At 36.7% G+C, this 17,672-nt stretch overlaps 3 protein-coding genes across 3 annotated transcripts; 2 read left to right on the top strand and 1 right to left on the bottom strand.

Annotated features, from left to right (window-relative positions):
- Positions 1-4,632: 4,632 nt before the first annotated feature.
- LOC104227084 (histone H4) lies at positions 4,633-5,551 on the top strand. The gene is made up of 2 exons (XM_009779213.2): positions 4,633-4,708; positions 4,950-5,551. The coding sequence occupies exon 2, from the start codon at positions 4,972-4,974 to the stop codon at positions 5,281-5,283; it is 312 nt and encodes a 103-aa protein (XP_009777515.2). The 5' UTR covers positions 4,633-4,708; positions 4,950-4,971; the 3' UTR covers positions 5,284-5,551.
- Positions 5,552-7,852: 2,301 nt separating this feature from the next.
- Positions 7,853-8,546, top strand: LOC138882056 (histone H4). Its single transcript, XM_070162401.1, has 2 exons — positions 7,853-7,958; positions 8,099-8,546. The coding sequence occupies exon 2, from the start codon at positions 8,120-8,122 to the stop codon at positions 8,429-8,431; it is 312 nt and encodes a 103-aa protein (XP_070018502.1). The 5' UTR covers positions 7,853-7,958; positions 8,099-8,119; the 3' UTR covers positions 8,432-8,546.
- A 213-nt stretch (positions 8,547-8,759) lies between these two features.
- On the bottom strand, positions 8,760-9,674 carry LOC104227085 (chitinase 2-like). The gene has a single exon (XM_009779215.2). The coding sequence runs from the start codon at positions 9,669-9,671 to the stop codon at positions 8,760-8,762; it is 912 nt and encodes a 303-aa protein (XP_009777517.2). The 5' UTR covers positions 9,672-9,674.
- Between the last annotated feature and the right edge of the window lie 7,998 nt (positions 9,675-17,672).

A 17,672-nucleotide genomic window follows, 5' to 3' on the forward strand; every position in this document is an offset into this window, starting at 1 on the left:
CCGCGCTCCGCTTTGGAAAGCAGTGGCGGTGATGATAGGTAAGCCTTTAACTCCTTTAGGGCATCGATGCACTCGAAGGTCCATTGTAGGCCGTTGTCTTTCTTGAGTATACCAAAAAACTTGTGGCATCTATCGGATGATTGCTAGATGAATCTCGACAGGGAGGCTATACGACTGGTCAGTCTCTTAACCTATTTTTGTTGGTTAAGTTCTCCGGTATCCCCTCTATAGTTTTGATTTGGTTGGGGTTGACCTTGATGCCTAGTTGTCATACTAGGAAGCCTTGGAATTTCCCTTATGTCACACTGAATACGCACTTTTTAGGATTCAGTTTCATTCACTATCGCCTGAGTATATCGAAGGCTTCTTTCAAGTAGTCGATGTGATCCTATTTCCTTTTGGACTTGACCAACATATCGTCTATGTAGACCTCCATGGTTTTGCCGAATTGGTCTTTGAACATTCTCGTCACCAACCTTTGATATATCGCCCCCGCATTTTTCAGTCTGAAAGACATCACCCTGTAGCAATACGTTCCTTTGTGGGTGATGAAGGTGGTCTTCTCCTGGTCTTCCTCCTCTATGAGGATCTAGTTATAGCCCGAGTATGCATCTAAGAAGCTCAACAGGTCATGCCCGGCTATTGCATCAATGAGCTGGTCGATATAGGGTAGTGGGACTGAGTCTTTCAGGCATGCTTTGTTCAAATATGTGAAGTCTATGCATATATGCCGTTTTTCGTTCTTCTTTTCACCATGACCATGTTGGTGACCCATCGGGGGTATTTTGATTCCCTTATGAAGCTGTTTTCCAGTAGTTTTTGAACCTCCTCGCGGACTACATCGTTTATTGCAGAATTGAACTTCCGCCTAACTTGCCTTATCGGGGGGTAAGTTATTAGTTAAGAAATGATGGAATTTACCTGGTTCCTAAAGCTTGTGGCTGATATAGGATTTCTTGTTGTGATCATTATTATCAAGTTGGACGGGGTCGAGGTCTTCCACGGTTGATCCCGTGGCCTATATTATTTTAGGGTCTTTGATGACGTCCTCGATTTCATCATCGCTCGACCTCGACCTTGTTAATTGCTATAGCTCTTTGGATTTGCCTTTCATTTGTTGGGTGTATGTACAATCTTGAGTGATACAATAGCATTCCCGGGAAATGCATTGTTCTCCTCGGATGCTGAACACTCCCCATGGGGTGGGAAATTTGATAACTTGGTACAAGCTGGAGGGGATGGCCTCGTATAGTACATGAGTCATTGACCGTTTGAGTTTGTGGGTTGTGGTGAATTTTACGCTGTTGATCGATACGTCATCGCCCCCTCCGATGATCATTTGAATGGTTCGAGTTTGAGATGGTAGTTTTGGTGGGCTCTGGTGTTGTTCACGTCCTCGAGCAAAGTTGTCCCTTCCTCGGTCACTCAATAGCTCTTTCAAGTGCCCTTGGTGGAACATGTTCACGACCTCTTGTCTTAGAGCGATGCAGTCCTCGATTTTATGACCTCGCTCCTGGTGAAATTCGCAGAGGGCATTTGACTTCCTGGTGCTTGGGTCAGACCTCATCTTTTATGGCCAATTCACTTTTGGGCCAAGCTTCTCTAACACGTAGACTATTTCTGAAGGTGAAATATAAAATTTGTGAGCAGATAGTAAAGGGGGCATGCCTATCTTGCTCCGGTGAGTCCTTGTCCTTGGCCTAGATAGACCTTCTTCATGATGGGAGGGGGGCATGATGGTTCCCCTAATATATGGTTGATGCCTTTCTAAGTTGGGTTGTGGAGTTGCTAGATCTCTTCTGTCATCGTTTCTTCGGTCTTTCCTGGACTCGTCCTGTACCGAGGTCAATCGCTAGGTCGGCCCATTCAAGTCGCCTTCGTCAACACGGGCTTCAGCACAATAGGCATTGTGTATTTCATCCCAAGTGGTTGGGGGATATTTTATAAGCCGACTCAGCAACTTTCTGGTTGCCTTCGAGCCATTTCTGTTCAAACCGTTTTGGAAAGCTACTACATCCATACCTTCTAATACATTCGGCAATGTCATCCTTACTAAGTTGAACCGAGCGAGAAAGTACCTTAGTCCCTCTCCAGATGCATGTTTGATAGCGAATATGTCATTCACTCTTGCTTTCGCCTTTTTTGCTTTGGTGTGGGCCGTTACGAACTTGCCGCCCCTTTCTTCGAATGTTTTAATGGAGCGCGCGGGCAGCTGTGAATACCAAGTTAATGCGCCTCCAACGAGGGTTTTGCCAAACTTTTTCAGTAGGACGGAGGATACTTGTTCTTTGGCGAGATCGTTGCCCTTTACTGTGGTGACGTAGTGAGTCACATGATCTTCTGGGTCGGTCGTACTGTCATATATTTTTAGGTAGGGTGGCATTTTGAAGGTTTTGGGTATGCATGCGGTGCAACTTCATTGTTGTATGGTTGTTCTACGAACCGACCATCATCTCTTTTTGGTAAGAGTTTTAGGGCACCTGGTATTTTGTCTAACCTTTATTAATTCTCTTTCATTTGGTTTCGAAGCATCTTGTTTTCGTTTTCCATTTCTTCCATCTTCCTCAGAATGGCCGTAAAGGGTATCGTCACGTGCACTATTAACATTGTGAGTGATACCTGTTATTGAAGAGAGAGGATCATACTACTCGGCCATTATTGGTGCAACGCTGGTCCTCGCATTTTCTTTGATTGCTTTTTGGGAGGGATCGTCGAGGATGTTAGTCAACGTATTTGTTAGCCAAGCCTCAAGTAGTTTCTTTACTGCCGTCGGTGCCTCTTCTGTTGTGGATGTGAAAGCCCCTTCACCACGGGACGCTGTGATGCTACCATGAATGAGGGGTGAGCCACTTGCTGGGGGATGCATTTGGCATTACATCTTCACCCTCCGTTTCAAAATTTTCATTGATGGTGTTTAAGAGGTTGGCATTAAGGTCGGCCACTGCCTTTATCCTCTCTTCTTCATTTTCTGCTATGTTAGATCAGTGTGTACAAGAGAGTAGAGGATTTTGCATTTTTTTTTTGCTAGTTATAGATCTAGAAGAAATTAAAATTTTAACTAGGAAATACCTACAGACGGCGCCAAATTATTTGACCAAAAATGTAGATATTTGATTAAATTAATTAAATGTATGTAATGGGGGAGGTTAAACTTAGTTAATAATAATAACTTCTAATCTATAACCGATTAATGAGAATAACGTAGTGCGATACTAATAACAGATCAAACACAAGGAGCAAACTAACTTGTCACCAAACAATTTAATAGGAGACAAGGTAAGTATGTTTTCCGTTAGAATTTTTGGCAATTCTTCATGACTAGTAAATGATTTGTTCAAAAGTTATGACACAATTTTACGCTAAAGTTCTGACGATCTAGTAAAACTAGTGTAAGCAAGATAGGTTTGGCCTTCCATTAGAACTTCTGGATATTCACCGGGGCTTGCGGCCGAATTTTAACTTGCAAGTTCCAAGCCTGACTCCTAAGTTATTTTTGCAAAACTAATTTAAATTTAAACAATACAAACAAATAGCCTACTGTGTAATCACCGAAAAATCGAAGGCTCCTACCTCTGCTTTTTCTTATATACGAGTCGTTATCTCAAATATAACCCTAAACATATTTAGTTCCTTAAGTATGCTAAACTGGAACACCTTTAGTTTCACTGACAGAATATGTCCAAGATCAATTACGGGGTTGGTTTCGGCACTCACCGTCTTTTTAATTTACTTATCGAAAATATTTTATAAACCAACACCTACTAATAGTACAGAGCTGATAAATTTAAGATTTTAACGTTGAAACTTGTACTTTTAAAAATTTCGGTTGATTTTTCCAAAAAGAAAAGTTAAAATTTGAAAAAAATAGAGCTGCCAAAATCACTTCTAGGCATATTATTGAAGCAAACGAATAACCAGATTGTATTATCACTTTTAGCCCGCGTCAAAAAACTATTTACATCTGGTAGCCGAAAAAGTATATAAAATTTGTATATATATCATTTTATACAAATTTTCGGCTATTATTTTTACAGCGGCTATACAATATCATTTTCTCATTGAAAACTGGCACAAAAGACATTATCTAAAAATGAGGAATTAAAGTGATAATTTGCGTTATCCAATAAAAGGAGCGGAAACATTTTGCTTTAGAGCAGAAAATTTGCTTCATGAATCAGAGTTGGTTAACACCATTAGTTTTTGAACACATTCCGTCAATGAGACCAAATGTGCTCCACTTTAACATACTTAAGGGACTAAATATACTCAAGGTAATATTTTGAGGATCAAAATAGACCTATTCTTTATAAGGGACAATATTGGTCAAAAACTCCTTAATGACCCCATCTCAGCCCAAAATAAATCCTTCCACCACCCCCCTCCCCCCTTCCCCCGGTCAATTAAATTGTCCCGCTCAATGCTAACCAATTTGAGTCTTTCCCACCCTAATTTCAAACCCGAAAAACAAAACAAAAACAAATAATGTATGGCACGCTGGCAATCCGCGTCACTCTTTCTGTACTGCATCGAGACCGTCAAAATCGTATAATCCGACGGCAATAATCACTTCTTTTACAACCACGCGGATCGAAGCCACCCCATCACAAATAATAACTAGCTATAAATAAACCCAATTTGCCCAAATTTCTCATCGTCCTCATCATTATCTCTCTCACTATCTTTCAGATTCAGAAACTTTCAATTTCAGGTTCACCTCTACATAATTTAATTACGCATTTCAGTTTATAATTTGACATTTTTATATTTTTAATGTTTTTATCAGTTAATGCCTGAAACTTGTCTCTGTTTTCAGCATCTTTACAAACGCAGGGTTTTATTTTCTGTTGTTTAACTTTTTTGCTATACATACATTCCGAAAATTTGTTATGGATTACATTTATATGGTCGATTTAGTTGCTAAATTGTTTATGTTTGCTGTTTTGAATCAGAGAAACTAAAGGTTGATTGAAAATGTCGGGACGTGGAAAGGGAGGAAAAGGATTAGGAAAGGGAGGAGCAAAACGACATCGTAAAGTCCTCCGTGATAACATCCAAGGTATCACAAAGCCAGCAATTAGGCGTTTGGCTCGTAGAGGAGGAGTGAAGCGTATCAGTGGTCTCATCTATGAGGAGACACGTGGCGTGCTCAAGATCTTTTTGGAGAACGTCATTCGTGATGCTGTTACTTACACTGAGCACGCAAGGAGAAAGACCGTGACTGCTATGGATGTCGTGTATGCTCTTAAGAGACAGGGAAGGACTTTGTATGGATTTGGAGGTTAATGGGAAGCTTTGGTTTTTGACTTTTGTTTTGTCTGCAAAAGTCTTGCTGTCAAGAAAAGAACTAGAATGATTACTATATGGTATATGGTGTTTGTTTTGCTTTTGATTAGGGGTCTGTTTTGGTGTAATTAGTATGGTTACCTACTGGTGATAGGGTTCTTTTGCACTAGTATTGCTCGCCTTTGTAAGCTGAATTTGGTAGATTCTTGTTTCAGTACTTCTGAAATTTGCTCTATTTCAATGAATATGATTGACTGGTTTAGGTTCACCATCTCTGTCACTACAGTTTTGTGTTTGTAATAGTTTGACTACCCAATTGTTCTTATGGATAAACAGTAATGGTGACTTTTTGATTGCATTAATTTCCAAACTGGATTGCTAGTTTGCTTCGGAAAAGAGGCAGTAGGGTTGTGCATTTCTGTATTTCAGAACAGCTAACTTGTGTTAACTGCTACATTCTGTCACAGAAAACTATCAATTGCCAGCTGGTTGCATTAGAAGTCATATCTTCTCTATTATATTGTTGAAAACTAGCTCTATTTCCAGTGCAATGCCAGCCATTCTTGTTTTATTATTTGCATCTTCTGTATTGTTTAGACTTTTTAGTAAAGCGTATGGTGTTCTGAGCCTGCGTGAATCATTAGAAATTCATGAAAATCCAAATAAAGAAAAATGTGTAGGATTACTGAAACATTGAACCCGAGTTACATTGTGAATTGCAAATTCTCTTGTAAGCTATGTCCACTCGAGGAGGTGATTCAATTACAGAGCAAGTGAGATGCAGATATATAGCTTGTTTGGCCAAGCTGCAAAAATCAGCTTATTTTGAGAAGTGATTTCTCAAAAATATTTTTGGTGAGAATCAGTTTGTGTTTGACTAATTAGTTTGAAAAGCACTTTTGAGCATCAATTAATGTTTGACCAAGCTTTAAAAATCTGCTTCTAAATGTATTTTTCTCAAAAAAATACTTTTGAAGAGAATTTTTTTCCTGCTTCTGCTTCTCCTCAAAAGCACTTTTTTTCTTCCAAAAGCTTGGCCAAACACCTCAATTTTTGGCCAAGTACTTTTGGCAAAAAAGAAGGTTGGCCAAACACGCTAATAGTACTAAACTCATTGTGACCACTAGTCCAGATATTATTTGAAAATTCTACCATTATATGGAAATAAATAGGTAACAAGCTTCAGCTTAATTATTGGTATAGAAGATTACCATTACTGCAAGTTAATAATTGTATCGAAGGTATGAATAAGTTTTCTTCATACCACGTTTCCAGCTTAGCTCAAAAGGAGTAGTTCTGATGTAAGTTTCACATTCATATTTTCCATAAGAGGGCATTACAGTAGTCAAATGAATATTGCATCATTACCTAAAAGTATATAAATGAATGCTCATTCTAGGGCTGATTACTCTGGCCTAAAGATCTCAGTTAAATTCCCTTCAAAGTGTGGTTTTGTGTTCAATTGTCTGTTGACAATATTTCTGCTGGTACATTGGAGGGGTGTTAATTTTTGTTGACTAGTGGTATGAACATATTTAGGGGTTGTTTGGTATGAGGTATAAGAAGGTATAAGGGTGATATAAAAATTTAATACCAACTTAATATTTTGTTGCAAACCTGGTATAAGTTATCTTGGTGTTAATTTTAACACTGGGATAACTTATATCTTATAGAAGGTGGGGTAATTAGCACCGGTATAACTTATACCTTCTTAGAAATTATACAATTGTCATTCTTAATACAACATACCAAACAATGAATAAATAACAATCACAGCATAACTTATCTCAATATAACTTATATCGGTACAAATCTTATTCCAACCAAACGACCCATTACAATATTACACAATAACTGCAAATCTAGGAGCCGTTTGTTTATTAAAATTTTTGATTTTAACTTATTTTAAAGTAAATAATGGTTATCTCACAAAATTGCAATACTTTTCAAGTGAAATGTATGTCCAAACATAAATTAATTTTTTAGTACCTCTTTTGCAACTTAACTTCAAAAACTACTTTCTTATAAATCTCGCATATTGTATGTCCATTGGTAAATGTTTTGAGGTATTATTACTTTTAGCCCGCACCATAAACTATTTACATTTGGTAATCAAAAAAATATTTAAAATTTATATACTCTTTGTATATAATATACATAATGTATATATATGCAAAAAAATATATTATGTATTTTTTTACTATTATTTTGAGAGCAGCTATACAATGTTATTTTCGCAAATGTTATAGAACATAAATTTGGGATTACAATTTAGGGCTATACCTGAGAAGACTAAACCAGAATGGTAGGGCCAAACCATAACCCAGTTGCTTCTGGCCCATTTTCAAGTATTCATCTATGGCGGTAATCGCCAATCAGTCCCGCCCCTATTTCTAGTTTCCCCCACCCTATAATAGGAGAAAAACATTCAAATTTTGGATCCTCAATTCAAACAAACACAGAGTGCCAGGTCATCAATCCTCGTCACTTTAATCACATTTCATCTCAACCGTCAAACATCCTCATCCACGGCATATATTAATCCACGTGACAACGACATAGATCGAAGCTCTCACCAGCGTCACCCTCTTTATATATCCCAGCAATATAGCCGCTTTCTCCATTATCATCTCTATCTTCATTATTCAAGCTCCTAAGCTTCCAATTGTTATTAGGTTTACCATTCTATCCTTCTCTCTCTCACTCTACTCATTTGTTCACATTAGTTTTCTAATTTTGAGATGGATTTTATATTTTATTTTAAGAAATTTAGCTACTGTGTGTTGATTTTTGATAAATGAAATGATTTTTGCAGAGAATTGAAAGTTGATTGAAGATGTCAGGACGTGGAAAGGGAGGAAAGGGATTAGGAAAGGGAGGGGCAAAACGACACCGTAAAGTCCTCCGTGATAACATCCAAGGTATCACAAAGCCAGCAATCAGGCGTTTGGCACGTAGAGGAGGAGTGAAGCGTATCAGTGGGTTGATCTACGAGGAGACACGTGGCGTGCTGAAGATCTTTCTGGAAAATGTGATTCGTGATGCTGTAACTTACACTGAGCACGCTAGGAGGAAGACGGTTACTGCTATGGATGTTGTGTACGCGCTCAAGAGGCAAGGCCGTACTCTCTATGGTTTTGGTGGTTAGAATATTGGAATTAATTAATGTTGGTTTTACGTTTAATGTAATTATGTTCTTATAAGAGTAGTTTTTGCAAGAATGGTGTTGCTTAAATTAATGAAATTGCACTACTTTTTTCTTACTGTTGATTTGTCAACTTGACCAATTCTATCCCTTATGATGGTGCTAACAAGTGTGTAATGGGTAAAATTTATAAAATAGTTAGTTTTAGGATAGAGTTTTGAATTTTGTATTCGCTTTTGCTTACAATCACGTATATTCAAAGAGGTGCATAACTTTAGATTTATATGACCATTACAATATTGCATACGAAATGCCAACAAAGATTAAAGCATTAATGGGGTATGGCCAGTAACGCTTGTGATTGCTTCTCATATTTGAAACCATTTGACTTAGAATCATCAGCACTCCACACAAATATTCCAGCTAATTCTCCTTTACTTTGCAGCTTACTACACGCTGTGAAAAATCCATTATCTGGAGATAATCCCCCACTCCCATCAGTGCTGAAACTAGCCAACATCTTTCCCCCTTCATAATTGGATCTTTGTGTAGCAAAGTAGTTCATGAATTGAGACACAGTAGTTCCCTCATCATACGCGTAAAATTGGAAATTAACATAGTCTATAATGTGACCGTAGCTTTTCCATAGCGCCTGATAATGACTTTGAACTTCATCATCATCAAATGGAGCTATTGAGGCAAAGGAAATGACTCCATTATTCTTGAGTGTTGTAATAAGTCTGCCTATGCACTCTGTAAATGTATCAGGATCAGCTTGAAAATGTTCATAGTCGATATCTATCCCATCCAAATTGTATTGCTTAATTATATCACTAAGAGAAGAGACTGCATTTGAAACCCAAGAATCAACAGAAGAAGGGTTGAAATAGGCGCTACTTCCTCCAACACTGTCTCCTCCTAAACTCAATGCTACTTTAACATTCGAGTGTTGGGTTTTGATGGATGAAACAGAAGAAGGGGTAAGATTATCTGTGTCCCAAAAAATGTTGAATTGACCATTGGTGGGAGATGCAGAAGGAGTGTAGTCAATGGCAAAGGAGAGAATGAAGTGAAATTCGACGTTAGAGTGAATGGGGACATCAGTAAACTTGACATTCTTGAACTCTGCTCCAATGTATTCCCTGAATATGTTGGAATTTCCAGGTGTTGCATGAATTGGTGAGAGAAAAAGTACTAAGGCTTGAAAAGCACAAATTGAAATTAAAATTTTGGAGAACTCCATGAAGTTGAGATTTGTTAATTAGAACTGTGTAGTGTGCTAGAATGGTATGCAGTTTAAATATAGGTTCATTAATAGATGGATGTTAAAGCATCAGTCACAAGGGAAAGTTAAAAATTGTTACCTTTAGTTTGCCGTTTCAGCTAGTTGTTGAATCGGTAAAAAGTTACATTATCTTTCTTTTTTTAATTAGCAGAAGTGGAACACTGATTTGGATCTGCAGCTTGACTCCAAAAATTATTACATTCTTTGGACATGTATGCCAAAATTCTAGTCCTTCTATGCCAAATTTAAACTGTGTACAGAAACGGATAACCTGGTCCTTAATTGTAGTCACCAATCAATAGGAGAACGTCTATATGGATCTCATACCATGTCATTAGATGGCTTATTATATTTCACATTCATTTGTTATAAAGGAGTTGGACTAGAAATTAGCCAAAGGAAGTGCATGGAAATGAAAAATTTAACGTGATGGGATATTTAACATGAACAACTATGCAATAACAATGACAACAACATCAACCAAGTGGAATCCAACAAGTGAGGTCTGAGGAGGGTAATGTGTACGCAGATCTTACCCCTACCAGGGAAGGTAAAGAGGTAGTTTCCGAAAGACCCTCGTTTCGAGAGGAATGAACAACTATGCAATGTGATTTATAATATTAATGGTCTTGTTAGAAGAAGAAAAATCTTTGACGAGAGTAATTAAGATAAAAGGACAAATATTAAGATGAACTCGGTACCTCAAAGCTCCACTGGCACCTGGGGCCGAAGAAAGAATATTACTCGAATGTCTGTGAAGATCCCACTAGAGCACCTTTTACTTCTAGTAGGCCATGAATTAGATCAAAATCATTCTCAACGAGTCCATAAGAATTTGATTTTATTTTTTTCATTGGATCCGAATAAAGACCAAAGATCTTGGGCGACCTATCCAGCAGTCAGCAGAGCAACTCAAACTATAAAGAAGTATGTTAATCTCTTCATGCTCGTTCCGAGCTCGAAGCACCATTTGTACAAATAAGAATTCCAAGGTCATTCTCCAACAGAACACCATAAAACATTCCGACTTATACAAAGTACAATAGACTGATCGATACTAAGAACAATAATAAAGTTCAAATGCAGTACTACATGTTGTGTGCAGCTAACTATATATGTGTATGCAAACCTGTCAAGTAGTAAACTTTGGAAAAGGAATGATGAATGAGGCCGGTGGAATCATCGAGTCATGACTACTAATACGTGGCTCGTTGAAAGAAATAAGGGTGCGGACGCTGCCATCTTGAAGGTCAATTATGTTCAGATCATTACAAGAACTTAATGAATAGTATCCACTCTCAATATAGTATATGGAATTTGATTTACATCCCAAAAAGTTGGAAGCCAAAACAGACATGGAACCACACTCACACAAGAACAAGGTTTCGTCTCCCAAATTGTCCACATGATCTACAAACATTGGGCTTGTGACCAACTTAGAAATCTTAACACTTAATGGCTCACGACATATTTCAACCCTTAGCAGCTCATCAGTTGTGGTCTTTACATTACTAGAAATTCGGAAAAAAGCGACAACAAAAAGCGACCAAAGTTGGTCGCTTACAAGTTACAAAACGACCAAAAAGCGTCCAAACTAACTTGGTCGCTATTTTGCTGGTCCTACCTTAGAGACCAAAGTTGGTCGCTAATTTAGCGACCAACTTTGGTCTCTAAGGTAAAAGGACCAAATATTCCGGGTAAACAATATACCGACCAACTTTGGGCGCTTTAATATTTTAATAATATAAATTTAGCAACCAAAGTTGGTCTCTATATTTAAATTACGTTTATTTATTTATTATTATTCAAAATATAGCGACCAACTTTGGTCTGTAAATCAAATGTTATATTTTAAAATCTGAAAAATAGCGACCAAAGTTGGTCGTTTTTTTTTAAACATAAACGACCAAAATTGGTCCCTAATTTCTAGAATTTTTTTTAATAGAATAGCGACCAAAGTTGGTCGCTTTTTAGGAAATCTGGGTTAATTAGCGACCAATCTTGGTCGCTATTGCCCAGAAAATATTTTTTTAAAATAGAAAAGCGACCAAAGTTGGTCGCTTTTCTGGGTATAATTTTGGCAGAAACTGCTTGTTTTGGTAGCTACACCACCTGCTAGCATACCAAATTCCCTAAATAACAATATAATTCAATTCATAAACTACAATTTCAATACCAAAATCTCCACAACAATCCAACACCACCACCACCACCACCACCACCACAACAACAACAACAACACAACAACAACAACACAATTCAAAAAACACATTAAAACCAATAAATTAAAGTTCAATAGAACTAACAAATTAAACTAAGTTAACGCTTATTACACCTAGTTCAAAATCGGTTCTATTTGTCTAGTTCAAAGTATATAAAAGTCAAGGAGTGTTTTGTACAACATCATTATCATCACCGTCTGGTGAACTTTCATCAACAAGACGTTATACAGAAGGGTCTACTTGTCGAGGACCGGAATAACGATCACGAGGAGGACGAGAGGAACGAGCACGGGGAGGACGGAAGGAACGCTCACGTTCAAGTCGAGTCTCTGGCGATGACTCACGAGACCGGGGAATCGGAAAAGCTCCAGAAGCTAGGAGAGATTTGAGCTGCTCTTGCATGCCCTGGTACTGAGCTTGCATGCCAATGTACTGAGCATCTCTAAGCTTTTCTCTTTCCTTGGCCGCTTCTAGCTCGGATGTGAGCTTTGTCACAGTCTCCCACATAGCGGAGAGGATCTCCCCATCAAGTTGATCGCCTTGCGAGGAAGTTCCTATTCCTTGCATTCCACACTTATAGCGATGGAATTTCTTAGTAGGAAGCCCGTATACCTTCCCCCATTTTGGACCGCCAGCAGCCTCCGTCCATATTCTTTCAGCATCCTCGTCCGATGGTTGGATTGGCTCGCCCGACTCATTAGGTGGCTGACTGCATATGAATTCCTCCACGTCAACTGGGAAGTGACTCTATAAGAAAAATTACATTGAATTAGTATTTCAAATTTATATAAAAGTAAATCAAAATACTTAATGAAAAGTGAAAACTTACATGTACAGTCGAGGCTCGACCCTCGCCCCACCTTTCTTGATCCGTCTCTTTCTTCTTCTTTATAATATGAGTTTCCTTGAATAGCTCATCTTGGTTCATTGGACGCCCCAACTTCTTTTCATGAAAACTCATAAATTTTAGTTAATAAACAGAATAGATATACTTTGAAAATTAAAATAAATCAAGCAATTACGTACCAATCTTCTTTTTATTGTCCCTAGGCTGATTGCACCTCCAGTGTACAAGGATCCTCCCTTCTCAGATGCGCGAGCTTTCTTTCCTTTTTCGCTCTTCTCTAAGAACTTTGCAGTAAGCCATTGCCTTTGCAAATCCTCCCATAATTCTGAAGCAGCCAGTTAGGCTTCTGGTTCAACTTTCTAGCTTTGGAGAAACTATGCGACAATCGTTTGCAAGCTTTGTGATGAAAATTTGCAGCGATTTCCGTGCTATAGCGGTGTTCCCATACACACTTGCTCTGTATTTCAAAAGTTAAATATTATATGTAAATATCATAAATATAAATAATTATACTGCTTAAAAGAACATTTATACCTTAAATTGATTGAAAATTTGCTCCTTCGTAGTGCCATCATAAAGCTTTCTAGTGGCTTTGGTGATTATCCTCGTAGTAATATTACTCGGGATTAACCTGCAATTTAATAAAAAAAATACATTAATATGTTAGTACAAATTGTACAAAACAATAAACGTAAAAATAACAAATAACTCTTACCCATCACTCTCAGGGGCTATGATTGTGAACACCTAATTTTTGATAATATTTAATTTTTTTATCACTTCTTCTATGTAAATATTTTAAGGGTTTTAACCTACAATTTTTAGCTTTGTTATACTTTTTATTATAGGGTAAAAATACAAAATTTAAAAGGTGAATTATTACTATTAATATTATTTTATTTTTATTTTTATTTTAAAATAATAAAAAAATTCTGAAAAAATATTACTATTTTTTTAATTTTCAGGAGTGATTTAAAAAATAAGAAAAAGAGAAGTATTGAATAAAAAAAAGTAAAAGTAGGTGGAATTCTCTTTTAAAAAGTAAAAGAAAGTAGAAAATTAAAAAAATAAAAGTAAAGTTTTGTGAAAATTTAAAAAAAATAAAAAGTAAAAGAAAGTTGGAATTAAAAAACAAATATAAAGGTATCTGAAAATTAAAAAAAAATTAAAGTAAAAGAAAGTAGCAGTTTTAAAAGAAAAGCAAAAGAAAGTAGATTGTTTTTTTAAGAAAAGTTAAATAAGTGGAATTCTCTTTTAAAAAGTAAAAAAAAGTGGGATTTTAAATATGATAAAAGTAATTAAAGTTGGAATTTAAATAATAAAAGTAAAGAAAGGCGGGATTTCTTTTTATAAAAAAATAAAAGCAATTTGTAAGTGAGATTTCTTTTAATTTAAAAATAATAAAATAATAAAATATTTTTTTCAAAAAAATTTGAAAAATTTGCTATAAATAGAAGAGAAAATTTGAGAAGAAAAAAAGAGGAGAAAAAAAAAAGAAGAGAGAGGGAGGAGAGAAATTTAGGTTGAAAAGTTTCATTAAATTTTTCTTTCAATGTTTCGGGCCTTGAATCTTGGGGTTGAAGAAGAGTTGATAGTGATTTTGTTGTTGCTGCTGTATTGACTCTACAACTTTCAGATTTTATTCATTTGAATTCACTCTCTTGTAGGTATGTAATTCAAGCTCTTGAGTTAAAAAATGTCGGAGCATCTTTATTGAAGCAGAAATAAATTGATTTGGTTCTTTTGATAAAGTTTCTTTCGTATTTAATCTGTTCGAATGAATGATGTTTCTTTGATTGAGTGAATTGAGATTTACAAATGTTAACGTTATTTTAGTATGTTCATGACTCTGTCTCATTTTTTCTTCTTTTTTTTACTTTTTTTTTTTAATTTTTCTCGGCTCATGACTTGTAACCAGCAAGTATTGTTTTGTTTACTTTTAGATTTCAAGCTCATGTAGTACCATGTTCATATTTTGAAATTTAAAGAAGTATGTGAAGTTGAACAATTTGTCAACATTAAGATGTAAAAAAAAATAGATTGCGTTAGTGGAAGGATCTTATCTTCAGTTTATGTTATTGGCTGCATATTTTCTTAAATTAACCATGTGAAGATTCAACTTCCTCTGCTACAAAATGGTACTGTAGAAGTTATAGTGGTGATACTACAACTTTTTCTTTAGCATAGTGTTAAATAAATTAATTACTTTAAGTGTTCTTTGTTATAATCAAGTTTAAAATACGTATGTCCATATTTGTTTTGTTCCTTCTGGTTCACCCGAATAGTTCTCAACATGTTTTTTTTGTGCTCATATGGTCATTTAAGATTCATTATTTTGTTATAAAATTTTGTTAGTTTCTTTCTAGAATTTGAAAACGAAAGTCGGTCTTTTGAAGATGATATGGAGATGAACCCAAAGCTGGCACCTGTCTTTTGTTATTTTCACATAAATGCCAACTCCACCTTTCTGAATTGTAGTATGCTATAACAAAAGGCTCCAGTGATATACATGTAGCTAACCCATTTCTTTAGGCCTTTTGTACTTATGAATTTATACCACTCCATCCACAATAAAACATCAAAACTCATGGCCCTCATTTAATTAATTTTAAATCCTTAGAATTCGAGGCATGCCATTTAGGGAATTTTCTATGGCCCTCGCAAAGTTGAAAAATGCGTAGTAGCTTTAGGCGCGTAATTTGAAATTACCTTCCTAAACTCGGGTGTGCTTTTCATGTGACCCAAATCCAAATCCCAACAACGTTAAATAAAATGTGTCGTGGACCGCCGGTGCATTTATGTGACGTGGTTCAAGACATATTTTAAATGACGTTGCAATCTTCCTAAAAATACATAAGAGCGGTTAATAAGTTAAAATTGAACCATAGACTAAAATATGTATTAAAATCAGATAATAGGCCAATTATAACAGTTGAGCGACCGTGCTAGAACCACGGAACCCGGGAATGCCTAACACCTTCTCCCGAGTTAACAAAATTCCTTACCCGGATTTTTGTGTTCGCGGACTGTAAAACAGAGTCAATCTTTTCCTCGATTCGGGATTTGAACCGGTGACTTGGGACACCATAAATTATCCCAAGTGGCGACTCTAAAGTTTTAATAATAAATGAATCCCGTTTCGATTGTCACTTTAAGTTGGAAAAAACTCCCTTATACCCTTTCCAGAGTGTAGGAAAAAAGGAGGTGTGACAGCTCTGGCGACTCTGCTGGGGACTGGAACCCAGAACTTCTGGTTCAGAGTTCGAGAATTCGAGCTTGGAATAATTGTTATAGTTGGCTTTGTTTATTATCTGATTTTTATATGTTTGGGCCTAATGTGCTAAATGCTGCTTTTACCGCTTTGATATTATCTAAACTGTATATAAACTACTACGAAACCCTTCTCTTCTCACCTTCGGGGATGTGCTCACTGGTCGAGACTCCCTATTCTGTTAGTGTCATACCTTGAAATAAGAAAGAGGCTCAAACAAGTTACTAAGCCGGATGGCCTTTTGGTTCCCGGTTCGTATCCCCCTCCTCGGCTTGAGTTGTCCGCTCGGGTACACAGTCTAGAACAAATACCCAGGCTTTGAACCTAGAATAACTCAGCTTCATGCCAGATCCCTAATAGGAACGTTTGTGTGCATCATGTGCATTTGACTTTGGAGGCTCAACATAGGGGTTGAGTCTGTTTAGGACAGGTGTACCAAAAATGAAAAAGACCATCCTGATGCATCTTACTTGCTACTTGTGCATTTATTTGCTTCAGACTTGCATGATGACCGGCTTTTGAATATTTTGAGGAAAGAGAAATAACAGTATGAGGGTTAAAGAGAGTTAAAAAAAAACAATGTCCAAATAGTGCCGAAACTCTGCCGAATTTTTGAGAAAATTTTTAAAAAAGAAAAGAAGAAAAAGGAGAAGGAAAAGAAAAAAGATTTGTTTTCAAAAATAGTTTGTTTATTTTGCCAATAAAATGAAAAAAGAATTTTGTTTTCAAAAATAGTTTGTTTTATTTGCCGAACTACGCCAGTTTGATTCTCACAGGGTGTGGGATACGTAGGCAACCTTCATCGGGTCCAACTTCTTTTTGCCAAAAATAGCCCGAAACGAAAAAAAAAATAATAATTTATTTTACTGTAAATAGGTAAGGTGATGCCGTTTTTATCAAAAATAGCCAAATATTCCCGAAAAGGACGCCGGAAGGCTGATTTTGCATAAACAACCACCTTTGGTCTTTTTTCAATTTTTGGCCAGTTAGCAGGCACAACCTTAAAATCTCCCTCCAGAAGTGCTGGGCTGTATTTGCAAAGTTGGGCTTTTGGTTTTAGAAAAAAAAATCTAAAAAGGGGTCAGTTTTGATTCAAAATAGAGTAAATCATGATTAATCACCTTAATAAATGTGCAGAATGAGCACTAGCCAGAATTTACCAGTAACAATTATGAACAAGATCCCTTTGGAGTTGCACATGTGGTGGGATGACTTGGGCAAATCAGGGCGAGACACGGTCAATCTATACTTGGGAGGCCTCGCTGGGTTGCTGAAAATTAATCCCAGAGGGGATATCATAAAGGCATTGGTCACATTCTGGGACCCGGCTCACAACGTATTTCATTTCTCAGATTTTGAACTTACCCCAACATTGGAAGAAATAGCCGGATATATTGGGGGTCCCAAAGTTCCTCTGAGACACCAGTACCTAATTGCTCCGAGGGCCATAGCCGTGCACATGTTCCTAGACTCTTTGAAAATAAGTAGGGAGGTCCACAACCTAGATTTAGCAGCTAGTTTTTGTACTATATATGGATCGGGTTGCAACAACATTATATATGGATCGGGTTGCACGCTGCAATAATATTATATATGGATCGGGTTGCACGCTGCAAGAA

Source organism: Nicotiana sylvestris, chromosome 11 (genome assembly GCF_000393655.2).
Source record: "Nicotiana sylvestris chromosome 11, ASM39365v2, whole genome shotgun sequence".
In the NCBI taxonomy this organism is placed as follows: domain Eukaryota; kingdom Viridiplantae; phylum Streptophyta; class Magnoliopsida; order Solanales; family Solanaceae; genus Nicotiana; species Nicotiana sylvestris.

Coding starts and splice junctions, on each gene's coding strand:
- LOC104227084 (XM_009779213.2), top strand. CDS start 4,972: ATGTCGGGACGTGGAAAGGGAGGAAAAGGATTAGGAAAGGGAGGAGCA.
- LOC138882056 (XM_070162401.1), top strand. CDS start 8,120: ATGTCAGGACGTGGAAAGGGAGGAAAGGGATTAGGAAAGGGAGGGGCA.
- LOC104227085 (XM_009779215.2), bottom strand. CDS start 9,671: ATGGAGTTCTCCAAAATTTTAATTTCAATTTGTGCTTTTCAAGCCTTA.